The 13,111-nt window shown below is 40.6% G+C and overlaps 1 protein-coding gene across 1 annotated transcript in view; it reads right to left on the bottom strand.

The window, feature by feature from the left end:
- The window catches only part of PTPN13 (protein tyrosine phosphatase non-receptor type 13), a 97,075-nt gene that overhangs the window by 75,297 nt on the left and 8,667 nt on the right, over nt 1–13,111 (bottom strand). The window contains exons 3-6 of the mRNA XM_059827003.1: nt 11,947–12,116; nt 7,487–7,552; nt 4,859–5,044; nt 1,991–2,084 (exon numbers count right to left, since the gene is read on the bottom strand). Coding sequence (XP_059682986.1) covers nt 1,991–2,084; nt 4,859–5,044; nt 7,487–7,552; nt 11,947–12,116 — 516 coding nt within the window. The remainder of the gene's footprint in view (nt 1–1,990; nt 2,085–4,858; nt 5,045–7,486; nt 7,553–11,946; nt 12,117–13,111) is intronic.

Below are 13,111 nucleotides of genomic sequence, written 5' to 3' on the forward strand. Positions count from 1 at the left end.
CAGAGTTTAAAGACAATCTTGCTATGTCTCCAAAACTTAACAAACATTTTGACCGCTATCAAAACATGCAGTTTATGATGATCACAGAATAAAAAGCAGAATAGACAATGGAAAGAGGGTACGGAAATGGCAAAGTCTGAGGTAGTAGCTAAATGGTAGTATGCTAAAGTAAAGTTCTTAAAAAAACCCAAAACAACCAACAACCCCCTCCCCCCAAAGAAAACCCCAAACAAACCAAAAAAAACAACCCCAAAAAGGTGAGGAATATGGAATAGGTTAGTACTGGCAAAAGAACAAAGGTGTATAAAGAAACTGTGACTATGACAACACCAGAAACTGGGAAGAATAAGGTTAAAACATAAACTAACAGTTTAACAATCAGAACAATAAGATTCTGGTACAACCCTTATAAAACTGGTGGGAATCAGGGAAAGAATTCATTTTAAGAAAGAGCTTAAGCAGTTCAGAAGAGAAAGGCATTACATGGTTTAAAAATCCAGTCAACTAGTTGATCGAGTCCCAGACCCTGTATTCTTACAGATCTTGCTACAAAAATATTCTGGAAAAGAAGAAGAAGAAAAAAAAGCCAATAAGAAAATGAAGCCCCTGAGAAAGCAGTCAGAACAGTGCGTTTGTGCCAGAAAATGAAGAGACGGCTTGTACCAGAAACTGCTCCTAAACACACAGTGCTGTACTGGAAGGGCTGGCAACAACTGGCATAAGGTTTTTCTATCAAAAAGTAGCCTAATCTAGGACTCATCTCAAAGGAATCAATAAAGGAAGACCACCAGTGCCTTGCCAGACTCATGTCTAACTTTGGCAGTTTCCATTGCCACTGACGACAACATGGATTATTCCGGTTCCTGCAGTTCACTGCGCTGTTGCTTAACACAGAACTAAAAAATAGAGGAGCAACTCAAGCACATCAACAACGTAACTTTGTTCCAAGCTTACTGGTGGTAAATAGGCAGAGAGATAACGTGAAGAGGATGAAAACCCTGTGTCACTAACACTTACGGTGTTGAGTATTTGCAGGCAATGTTGATTTCTGCACCGAGATACTCCATTTAGAGATGAACATTTCAAGGCAAGAATTGTATCAGCTGATTATCGCATCTCACTGCCTGCATCACAACGACTTAGAGTGGTCCAAGCTGATGCCTTATAAAATGCTCCTAGCAGCCCCACAATTCTTCCAGAAAAATACAAGACCAGTCTTTTGGAAGAATACATCCTCTTATCTGAGAAGCCTAGAACAGAGCTGATGCTGCCACTCACCTTAAAAAAGGACATCTAATGAAGTCACGGCCAGCATCACCTGTCAACCTACATCACTTTCTCCCTTTTCCTCCACAGTGGCAAAAGCAAGAGTCTGCCTCTGAAACAGTCTGTCTCCTCCCTGTCCGTCCGTCCCCCACCCCAAGTTTCCTCTTTCCTTACTTCCCTGAAGCAACAGTACAACCCTACCTGGCCTCCATGTCCACCTCACACTGTCAAAGCACAGCAGAACGGGGATGGAACATGTAATACCTCTCTTCAGGACAAAAGGGGAGGCAGAAAAAAGCTTCGTGTGCAGAGAAGAGTCCAGGGCTGCCTGGGAAGCAGGGAAAGAGGCTGTGTGCAACTACAGCTATGAAAAAAAAGCAGAGTCCACAGGAAAGAGGGAACTAAGAAAAGCTGCTTTCTCTTCCTCTAGCTGACCTACCTTCCGCTGAAGTTTCCCCTTCCCCAGAAACAAAACTTCTGGCTGAGAACCTTTAAAAACTGTTCCTACCATCAGGACTGAGCCGGAAAAAGCCACATATTTTCTTGAAACAACTATTCTCACATCACCATCACCAACACTTAGCTAGACACTGAACCATCAGAGTTCTGTGAATTTCAGCAAGTCCTCCACTATTCAGTTTCTTTAGCCGCAAAATCTACGCAAACTTGGTCTTCCGCAGGGCTTTATTTAGTGCCATAACCCTTACTGCCATGAAGCACTTACCTGTGGGAAGTCCTTTTCCCCTCAGCCTCTCCCGAATAGCCTGGCTCCTATCTGGCTGCAATTTTCTATCTCCATTGCAAGAAAGCTGATCCATCTGCAAAATGGGCAGTAACACAAAGTCAAATATTGAAAGAGCTCACATTAGTGTGAAACAAGTGTCCGTAATGTAAATACACAACGTAAGTCAGTGCCAAACAGTTAAGTTCAGAGTGGAAGTTCAAACTTTTTTGCATAAAGAAAAGCTTCATCAGTGAAAACATCCCCTAGAATTATCCGCATTTGAATAATCTGTGCATTATTTTTACCACACATTTGGTCTATTTTTTTCTACTAAGTGTAAATTACATTCACAAGCGTGTAACTTAAATGCTTTCCATCCCTACAGCAAACTGAAGAGACAGCAACGCTTGAAAACTATGTTCCATGGCTGCAACATGACTGGAACTTGCGATTGGCCTGATGAGGTTTCCGTGTAACAGGAAGAACTGTCTTGTACCGAGTAGTTTTAGGCTGATACCTCACATGACTTATTACACATGTAAAATCTCATGCATTTCTGAGAAATCTCTTCTTTAGCCCCTCAGGCACATTCCTTTCGTGTGTCAGGCTTAACCACTCCCATTAACTTTTGACTTTTCTTTTTTAATCACTAGTTCCCTAAAAAAAAAAAAATTATTTCACATATACAATCATTCAAAGAAGAGCTTATTTGCTACAGCAAAGAATCTTTAGTGACATCTTTTAATATGGTGGGAATGGGCATAACTTGAACAGTGGCTCAGCTGGGAGGTGGGAAGGAGAAATCAAGCTGCCTTCTATCCACCACAGTTACAATGCAACTTAATTAACGTTACACAGATTCAATCAGTCTTGTGCCGTGCCACCCTTTACAAAGCATATTAACATGGAAAGTGAAAACATCCAAACGGGACCTCCTCTCAGCTGTGCTTCGTAGACCACCAAATGACCAGTTCTAGAGCTAAGACCTCTCTAGCCTTTGATAAGGCCGATCAAGATTGAAGGCACGCTGATCTTAGAATAGCAAGTTGCACTATGGCTCTGAAAAAACAATTTTGTATGCTTTTCTTATTAACTTAAAAACTCCAGCACACACACAGAGCAGTAAACATTAAAAACAGCAGGGATGGCTAGCTAAGGTGGGCGAAACCACAGCAGTACAGCTATGCTGTTGTTGTTCTGTCAACACTCGGTTCTACTCGGCTATTTTGATCTTGTCTTCTTGCAAAGCCAATGCAGGGACGCGTTACGAATTAGGTGAAAGAGGTTACTGGCAGAGGAAATCTAAAAGATTAGCAAAACTTCAGCACTGGATAACCGCCAGTAGTCCCGCTCCTTCATTATCAACATGGTATAGGAGACAGGAACACACTTGCTGGACTCAGCTCGCCACTGGATTTCAGTACGTGCATTTGGGACCACTACTGCTGTCTTTGGCAGGCCGGTCTCGGTTAGTCTGTCACGCTAACCTCAGGCTCCCTCCGAAAACCTGCTGACAAGAACAAGATGAGGAAAAGCAGAAAATTTGCTAAGCAGAAAGGGCCATTAAGAACTTGGAGACTAATGACTCACTCTCCACAGCAGCTGTTTCTATAGCTCGTGGCCCCGTTTAAGGTTTGCATCTTTATTTTAATAGCTTCACTGATTAAGGCCTTGTAGGCTTTTATTTCATTGAATCACAGACTAACTCCACTTGGCAACTACACAAGACTTCAGACATTACAGCGAGGAGCACCGGACTGACAGACATAACCTCACAGACTAGACAATGCTTTGTGGAGCTCAGGCTCAGCACTATTTCTGGAGGCCTGTCATAATCAGCTGCTGCCAAATATTAGACAAATGCAGGGACCTCTCGCCTCGTGCAAGCGTTTCCAAACCAGATTTATGAAGAAACTATCTAACAATTAGATCATAACAATTTTTTTTTAAAAAAGGAAGCATTATCAGGTCAAACATTTTTCTTGCAATTACAGTGCTGTCTCTCCAGACGCCAATTTTTACATTGGCATAACCCCTATGAGATTAAAGAAAAGAAGTTTCAATGATACAAAACCAGATAAAATTCAGGACCATCATGGGATAGCATTCCAGCAATAATAAACCACTCGGCATTTGTTATAATTATAAACAGAACACAAGGAAAGGAAGTATCGGCCAGAGAACGATCTAACAATATTGACAATTTACGGCCTTCCTTTCTACTCAGAGCCTTGAAATTATTTAACTATTCTGAAGTTATGTTGTAATGGTTTAGGTGAAGGGAGAGGTCGCCTATCAGGAACAGTAACTTTGCAAGATGAGTTCATGTAGTTTCTTTCACTTCTGACAACAGTTTAACGCATTTGTCATCATTAGACAGTAGCGTCCTCCATAATTATCATATCCAAGAGCTGAGCAGGAGTGCAAGAGAATTGGCACACCGCCTAAAAAGTCCCTCTTCCTGTTAATGAGCGACTCTCCAAAAGTCAAGCATAACTTCAAAAAAGAGAATTCACAGCAATCATTTCTGAAACATTTCAAGTAGCAATAAGTCTAAGGCTTGCCCTAGAGTTCATCATCTTTTTTATTCTCCCATTTTTCCCTACTTTTCTTTCAATGAAGACAAACAGTTCACAAAATTATCTTCCTCAGAAACCGCAGACGTGAATGCATATTCCAGGAGGAATTGTCAAGCTCACCAACTGCTACAAGGGGAGAGAAGCAATTCTCTCCTTTTAACACCCACCCTTATCAAAATCACAACAGAGTAAAACAAGAGGAAGAACGACTGCAGAGTGGCTCTGAATTAGCACCTTTGCTCTCTTCCTGCTCGTCTCTATTATTCCTCAAACGCTGACACAGACTTACCCCAGACAGGCTTCCCAGAACCAGTCTGACCAACTGTTTCACATATGAAAAAGAAGGGGCACAGTTACTGTTCCTTATGTGGGCACTGCAAGCATCCAGAACAGTCCGTACAGATACACGGGCGTAAATGACATCTTCGCACATGCCGAGGAGTATGCTGTTGAGATGATCTCCAAGTTTGATAGGCTAGTGAGAAACAAAACCAGAAGGGACAGGAGAATGAGTTTTAATAGTGACTTGTGGTACACACAGAAACAAGACATTCAACACAGTAAAATAACTATTCACAAGACTCATTGCCTACGCAATCCGAGTGCCAGTTTGTAGATCAGGGGACAGGCATTCAGCATCTAGATTCGAGTCCTACTCTACAACAATCTGGTTCAAACGAGCCGCCGGATCTGCAAGGTCAGGACACCAACGCTTTCCTTTCTCAAGGGCTTAATGACTAGTGAAAAGGTTCAGAGGAAGTTTTCTTCTTTGGTTTTGAGCATTCCGCTGGTCACAAGCATAAAAATCAATCCTCACTGCAATAATTTTGTCACCCTCTGTCCGCTCCATTCATTTTCTACAGTTCCTCACCTCACCAATATTTTGCAGCAGCTGTGTTAGCATTTCCAAAGTCCAGTGACATCAAATATCAACAAAAAAGGAAGGAATAAAACAGCAAAGCCACTGGTTAAGGAAGCAGAGCTTCATAGTTGCAGGACAACACCCATACGGTTAAGAACAATCTAGCTTTAATTCTCCTCTACCCATTCAGTTAATCCAGCACACTGTACGTGGAATATCACTCCTCAGGGTATGCAATAGTCAGCGATAACACTTGTTCTCAGATGCCGCAGGCACTTGGGACTTGAGCGTTCTGATCTGCAACTCTCCCAAAGTGGGTGGTTACCCACAAAGTACAAGCATTGTCATGCTTTTTGCATCACAGAGCACTTCAAACCTTTACAGTCTTCCAATCTTCCCTGTATTAGTACTCTTAAACTGTACCATAAAAAAAAGAAAAAAGTATTCTGGACCACCCTGATTTAATTAACATAGTCTTTTCCCATCTATCTGCGTAGCACTTCCAACTAATTGTAAAATCAGTCTTGTATTCAACCACACTCCCAGCAGAGAAGCAGCTCGTTAACCAACATAGGCAGGCAAATATGGAAGAAAAAAAATTTAAAAAAAATGGGAAAAGCCATACATGCAAATTAACACTTAAAAGTAATGCCATAAACAGACTGTCCTTTTGCCTCCACTAACTCCACAGGGCAGAGGCACCGCATGAGAACATCCCAAAGGCAAATTCTGGACTTCTGCTCCCCCTTTCTTTCCAGGCACACCTCACCACACTGTCTTTAGAAAAAATATTGCTACATCAAAAGGCAGAGCACTCCTTCTGACTGCATTACCGTGAAACTGTTGCTACAATTGAATACCGAAGGAAGAAACAAAGGAAAAAGGGGCCTAAAATTCATGCCTACTTTCTGCTCAACACCTACCTCGGGTCACTCTCCTACTACTGCTGAACACTGTTCCTTTCATCTCCTATAAGACAGGAGAGCAAAGAAAGGGGATAGCTCTCTAAGAAAATACTGGGGCTTTTGGGACAGGCACAGTAGGCATTACAAATAAATATCCCTAAAACAGTCATAGCTTCAGATTTCCTGACTTTTGCATTCAGGCAGCTACATCCAAATCAGTACAATCGAGAACCCAACTACCACTCTGTTAAAGAAAACATTAGGAACTGAACACTTAAATTGCCAAAGAGCCTTTCAAAATTTCCTTTCTTACCCTTGCACATAACACCAACTAGTAGGACTGAACCCAAACATGAAACAGAAATAGCTTATCTCTGAGCCACACAATGCTCTGCCAAATCCCGCAACTGCAAGTCCATCATTAAATGCTTTTTTGGATGCATTTAATCTAATTTTCACCCTTTAAGATATTGACTTCTAAAAGCTTAATTGGGAGCGGGGAAGGAGCACCCAGGAAGATGATGAATCACATTATCTTCAGCCAGTTTTAAGAAGACAGTCTAGGAGTTCTGCTGGGTGTGTGAAAAAACTCGATTGAGCAATAACCCTCGTCTCTAAGCAGTCTGCAACTGTGTCTGCATTGACTGACAAGTCAATTGTGGGAGTCTACTCCCTGTTCCAAACAATTCATACCCTTTCTTGGCCATTGTGTAACCTAAGTATCTCTATGTGCCAAGTCCAGACTCACAGAAGTTACGGCAGCATAGAGAACAAGTTGCTTTATTATGAGTAAAGCAACAGTGTTATTTAAATATTTGTTTTTATCTAAGCCTAAACCAAAACAAATAATTTTCTCCTTTGTCAGCAGCTTAAAGTGTTGTCTTTCAGCCTGTGACACTACAGGATAGACTAGCCCAGATATATCTTCATGGAAACTAACAGAAATGTAGTATCAGCACCTTCCTTCTGCAAGACAACACCACCACCACCCTCACACACTCCACAGGAAAAAGCTCGAAGTACAGGAAAAAAACAAATCTTACTCTTCAGTGTCTCGTTATGACACCCTGCCATGTTAACCCAAATGCCGATTCAGCCAAACTATCAAGTCTGAAGTTACAACGTTAAACAAAACCAAATCTAAACTTACCTGACTTTGAGGAACTTCATGGTCAGCTCCCCAAAAGAGTGCCATACCGAGAGAATAAATATGGACCTGTCATAAGACACAAGACATTTGTCAACTCCTTGAACAGGGCTGGAAATGCAAAGCAGAACTTTAAAGTAGAGCAACTAACTTAACATCATTTTGCCCATATATATTCCTGGTATTTAAGCTCGGTTGTCTTTCAAATTGTTCTTCTCCTTTGCCATGGGGGTCAGAGAAGCAAATCCTACTGCTACAAAACGTACTGCATCTAACCACTGCCTCTATTTTAAGCTTTCATCTCACAGGGAAGCCAGAAGCACATGTAATCCATGCAATCAGCCTGCTGTGCGGTACAGTCTGCATGGTTGTGTCCAAGGATCTGAAGGCAAAGCAGACCTTAGCAGGACTCAAACAGTGGGCTACTACTGTAAGAGATCCCCAAGATTGGGAACAAAGGAAAAAAAGGAACGAACATAAGAGTATCAACATCAAGCAGTCACCTTAATCTATTATTCATATTCAACATAACGGAAGAGGTCTTTTCCAACCTTAATGATTCTGTGATATTTCCAAACCCACAAAGTGCATCATCCTCAACAAAAATATTATTGTACAACCATGCAACCCGACCTCTAAATTAAAACGTGCTACCCTACTAATCTATCTGAAAACAGCTTTCAAAATAAAAGTGAAACAGTTGGTGATGCGGTACTCCATCAAATCCATCAATGGTATTTCAAGCTTTGTATTAATTCAAGGAGGTTTTCCAAGTACAGCTTTTCAATGTTACTTGCAAGCCACTACTACATAGAAAACAAAACGTATCCACTACATATCAGTTAAACTCATTTTTCAATTTTAACGTAACGCCTGCATGCATATCCTGCAACTCCTACTTCATACACCTTAACTTCAAAAAATCAGATCAATAGTCATATTGCTGCTCAACTGGTGTTTGACAGTTCCCCTTATGAATTTCTAACTGCTTATTATAGTTTGACAGCTTTAGGTTGTGTCAGATAGTCAGGAGGGGGGAAAAACAAAAGAAAAAAAAAAGAAATCCCACAACAGTCTGTTTAGAAGATCATCCCTGCTTGAGGTTTGTGCAGCATTACGTCAAGTTCTTTACATAAGAGGTAATTCCTGCATAAAAACTAGGCGAAAACCATCCGTTGGAAACCTGTGTTGTAAAAACCCAAGAATTTTCCTAATTTGAAATGATCAGGAACTCATAAGTGTTTTTGTACAATACCACCTAATAAGCACTCATATTTAAAATACCCTTCTCTCTCCCCAGATGAGGTAACCTTTGATTTAGAGGCACATAACGTGCACCTTTTAAAAATGAAAGCATTTATTCAAAAATTCTAGTTCATTTTTATGTCACGTTACTTCTAATATTTTCCACAATATACAAATCAACATCAAATTCATTTCCCAAATTACTCTTTCATTATAATTTTGAACGGTTTGCTTACTCTATTTCCAATAAGTTTGCAGTTACCTCAGACTTCTTTTGTATTCAAATTGACTGGGTGTCTGGGAATCCAAGAGGTATTCATTGACCGGCTATCATTTCTTCTAATATTTATCCTTGAATACACTACTACGTTGTGTTAGCAAGTGAAGTCATAACTCAAGAGACGAATGCAACCCCGTCACTCTCTGTTACAAGGCCTTAAGAAACAAGATGGTTTTCTGCCTTCAGCAGCTTTCAGACACGGTCCGTTTTCAGGACAACCACCAAAAAGGAAAAACACCAAAGATTTCCAGTAAATTAATTCAGTGAACTACAGCAAGTTGTGACAGAATAAAAAAAAAACACCAACAAAAAAATTAAATATGTTAAAAGTTACTGCAGTCAGCATGTGCAAAGCAAGATCTAAGAGACATGAAGTCGACACATCAAGACAAATAACTAGTGTATCATCCAATACGCAGTTCAATACAAACGTGAAGTAAAACAGTCAAAAAAAGAAGGATGCACATGTAAGCTATTCGACTAATAAAGCCATAATAGGACAAAGTTTTTGTACAAAGCTGTGTTAGAGGTAGCTTTCTCCTTCCATATAAGCAAGTACACAAATAAACCCAAGAGGACTGATATGTTTGCCGCATTTCACACAAATGTACTATACCGTGTGTGTAGTTCCCAACCGGGGCATTATAGACCAGCATTACAGATACTCGGGTCTTTTTTTTCTCCTGATGCATTATCAAAGATTATTTTTACATGTACTGGTATATACCATTGCCATCACAAAAAGACTTCAATTCTTTGTACACAATGGGACATTTCTAAGAATTCAACTGGAGGGTCTCGCATGAGCGAATGCAGGATGAGTAACTCGCAGATCCCACCTTCAGCTTACGGGTGTCCTTCGCTGACGTGACTACCCCACTGGGAGAACAGCTGTGTGATTTACCAAAAGGCTTTAAACTGAGAACAAGAATGGTAGCAGCAAGTTTTCTTCAAATGTTTTTGTACCATCCCAGTCTATCAGAACAGTTACTTTTTTCCCCCCAGTGTGTGCAAAACACACGCAGAAATCAAATAAGAGTTCAAACACAGAACAGGTTACTTCATCTCAAGCCCAAAGCCTGAAGCTTCAACCTAATGCTAAAGCTGAATACCGCAAGCTAAAGGGTTTTATTTAGTTTATATGTGACTGTATGAATAATTTGCTTATGTAAAGCCAAAACTTGTCTATTTCCACATCCAATTGTTTCCCAATGGAAACAGCAACACAGCTGCTGCAGCCTAGAGCCTCAATTTTGTCATCACCTTCCAGCAGGCAAGGTTACACTGGTATCATGAAATAAATTCACACAGCCATAATCGGAGAGCATTAATCAGCGCTGCGTATTGCAGAATGCCAGTATGTGGTCATCGCCTATTGATATGCTCTGTGCTGGAATTCACAGGTCACAGTGGTCCCTCCGAGTATTTCCTTCCTAAAGATTAAGATAGAGAAACACCAGAGCACAGCTTTTAATAGCAACAGTTCTCTCAGTAATGTACTGAATGAATACTGCCACAGAACCAAGAATGCAATCGGCTCTGATGAAGGTCACAAACATCTCATTTCAGAACTTTTTTCTGGCATTTTTAAAGGCCTGTTTTGTATATTAACTTCAGAGTTGGCACTAGAGGTAACGTTACTGTCTTCAACAGTGTTGTCTCTCTTGAAAGAAAATAAACAATTCCAACAGTATGCCTACAGAGCTCGGCAGCTGCATCCTACATAACTGATCCCAAATCTGCATTGATGTCAGTGTTTTTACTTCTCTATTAAAACTTTCAACCTAGGTTGCTAACTGCTTATAGTTTTGTCATAGAGAAAATTATATATGTGTTTTCTCATACCATTAATTTTGACTATCCTGCAGGGCAAGAAGGATGTCTAAACGGCTTGCGAGTAACTGAGGAAACAGTGATTTTTAGTAGGTACTCGGTGACATAGTCCTAAAGAAAACTGAGTATATATGAGGTTTAGAAGAAAAAAAAAAAGCTGCAAACACAAAGTATTCAACACAGAAAAACATGTTTTAATAGTCCTTGCCCACACAACAGCAATCGATGCCAATACCGGTTTCCTCTGAAGTAAGAGCACGTTGCTATTCTTCCTGGAGAAAGACTGCCAAATGTCCTAATTGTTCCCAGATGACAACACTGGCTGCAGCTAGCTTCCTTAGAGAAGGATTATCGACCCAGAGAAGCCAAGGAGATGGAAATAGAGCTCAGCTTCCTTCTTACTCCCACCTCTAAATATCTTTGACTAGGCCAAGTCAATGGGGAAAGCGTTACCATTTGCAACAAATTATCGTTAAGAAAACATTTGAGAAGCTAGTCATTTTGACTCTGCGTATCAATGACCTGGAGGAGATCACAGATACAAACCTCACCTGCCCAAACATCTACCCTCGGGAAGAGTTAAAGAAGGAAGGTGGAAAGGAACAGTTTTGCACACAACTGAGGACTACTTATGTTAATTAAAACAAACATTTTCTTCTGAGATGAGTGTACTAATATCCCATTTTTTGAAGCCCTGGATTGCTCGAGTAATTCCTCTGCTTACCTCTCAGACGCATTTTGCCAAAAAAAATTTTAAAAATTAAAATTGTTGATGTCACTGAAATCTTTTAGAAAAAGAAGGCAAAGTGTTGCTTACTACTAGTTTGACAGTCAGTTATTCTGTGCAGCCATTGCCCAAGTATAGCTGTCAGGACAGGGACCTGCACACAGACACTTCTGAAGAAGCGCATGCAACCATAATCACTACTCCACTTTTATGGACAAAAACAAAGCAGGAGGATCCCTCCCCCTCTCACAAAAGAAATCAACAATTACACATACAAATCAAGAACCACAGGGAGACAAAAAGGACAGCTTAAAGCTATTTTGTGAAGGGATAAACAGCAAAAGACAACAGCTGTCTGCCAAGGAAGAGGTACCGTACCTTTTCAACGTCCGACAGAGATGATAGAGAATGGTTCTGCAGAACCTCCGGTGCTGTGAACGCTCGCAGGTCTTGTTGGGAGACATTTTCGTCAGTAAATGATACGCTGCCAGATGGAAGCAACAGGAGAGACCACGGAGAAATGATGAATCCCAGAGCAGTAGGATCAGCTGTATTCGAAAGGAAAAAAAAACCCTGAAATTAAAGCAATGTTGTTTGATGCCGTTGCTTGATGTTATTTTATTTGCTCGAAGACACATTTAATATCAGCCTACATATTATTAATGGAATAGATTCACGCTTCCTTCTCCACCTGTGGTACTTCATAACCACAACCACCACCTCAATTTTAATCACACTAAGGAGTAACACCTATCTTTTTTGACCACCTATCTTTTTTGACTATTCTTTGCTATTATTCATACCAGCAAGCTCAGAAAGAGCCTGCTAAAACACTCACAGGCTCTCCTGTCCTCAGGTTATTTCATGTATGTTACAGTCGACATATAAAATGATCACATTTTGTAGTGTACGTGTCATTAAGGCTAATTCCTACAACGAGAGTGGAGTTAACTGCTACATTAATATACCACTGCTGCAGCAGCACTGATCTGAAGAGAGAAGACAAAGTTAGTAGGGAGAGGAAATACTCCTTAGTAGAGTAGCTGATAGAACTGGACAGAAAGGAAAAGTTTTGGGGCACAGAAGTCCTTTTTACCCTAAAGCAAAAAGATATTTCAAAAGTGAAAAAGAAAAGAACAATTCTAGGCAGCAGTGGAAGTGGGCAAAGAATAAACCTGAAACCTTAGTAAGACCGCCCATTCAAACCCTGTGAATAATACCTGAAAATAGCAAAACAAGCACTGAAATGGGAGAACCAAAACTGACAGAGAATACTTCCTACACCATGAATATGCAATTTGCCAGCTAGGTTTTTGATGTCTGATAATACCGCTGTCAAACTTCGGGCCACAGACCTACAGAAAAAAATAAAAAGGGGGGAGGGAGGAAACAGGCTGCACGCACAGGGGAAGGTGTTAAATCCCAAAATCTACCTTGAAAGTAAAAGTTAACTAAGGCAGGAAAAAGAGAGCCCATTTCCTTGAGACAAAATATTTTTTGCTATACCTCAAACAGTAAGTCTGCTCAGTTTCACTGAAGGAGG

This window comes from Gavia stellata, chromosome 19, assembly GCF_030936135.1.
Source record: "Gavia stellata isolate bGavSte3 chromosome 19, bGavSte3.hap2, whole genome shotgun sequence".
In the NCBI taxonomy this organism is placed as follows: Eukaryota; Metazoa; Chordata; class Aves; order Gaviiformes; family Gaviidae; genus Gavia; species Gavia stellata.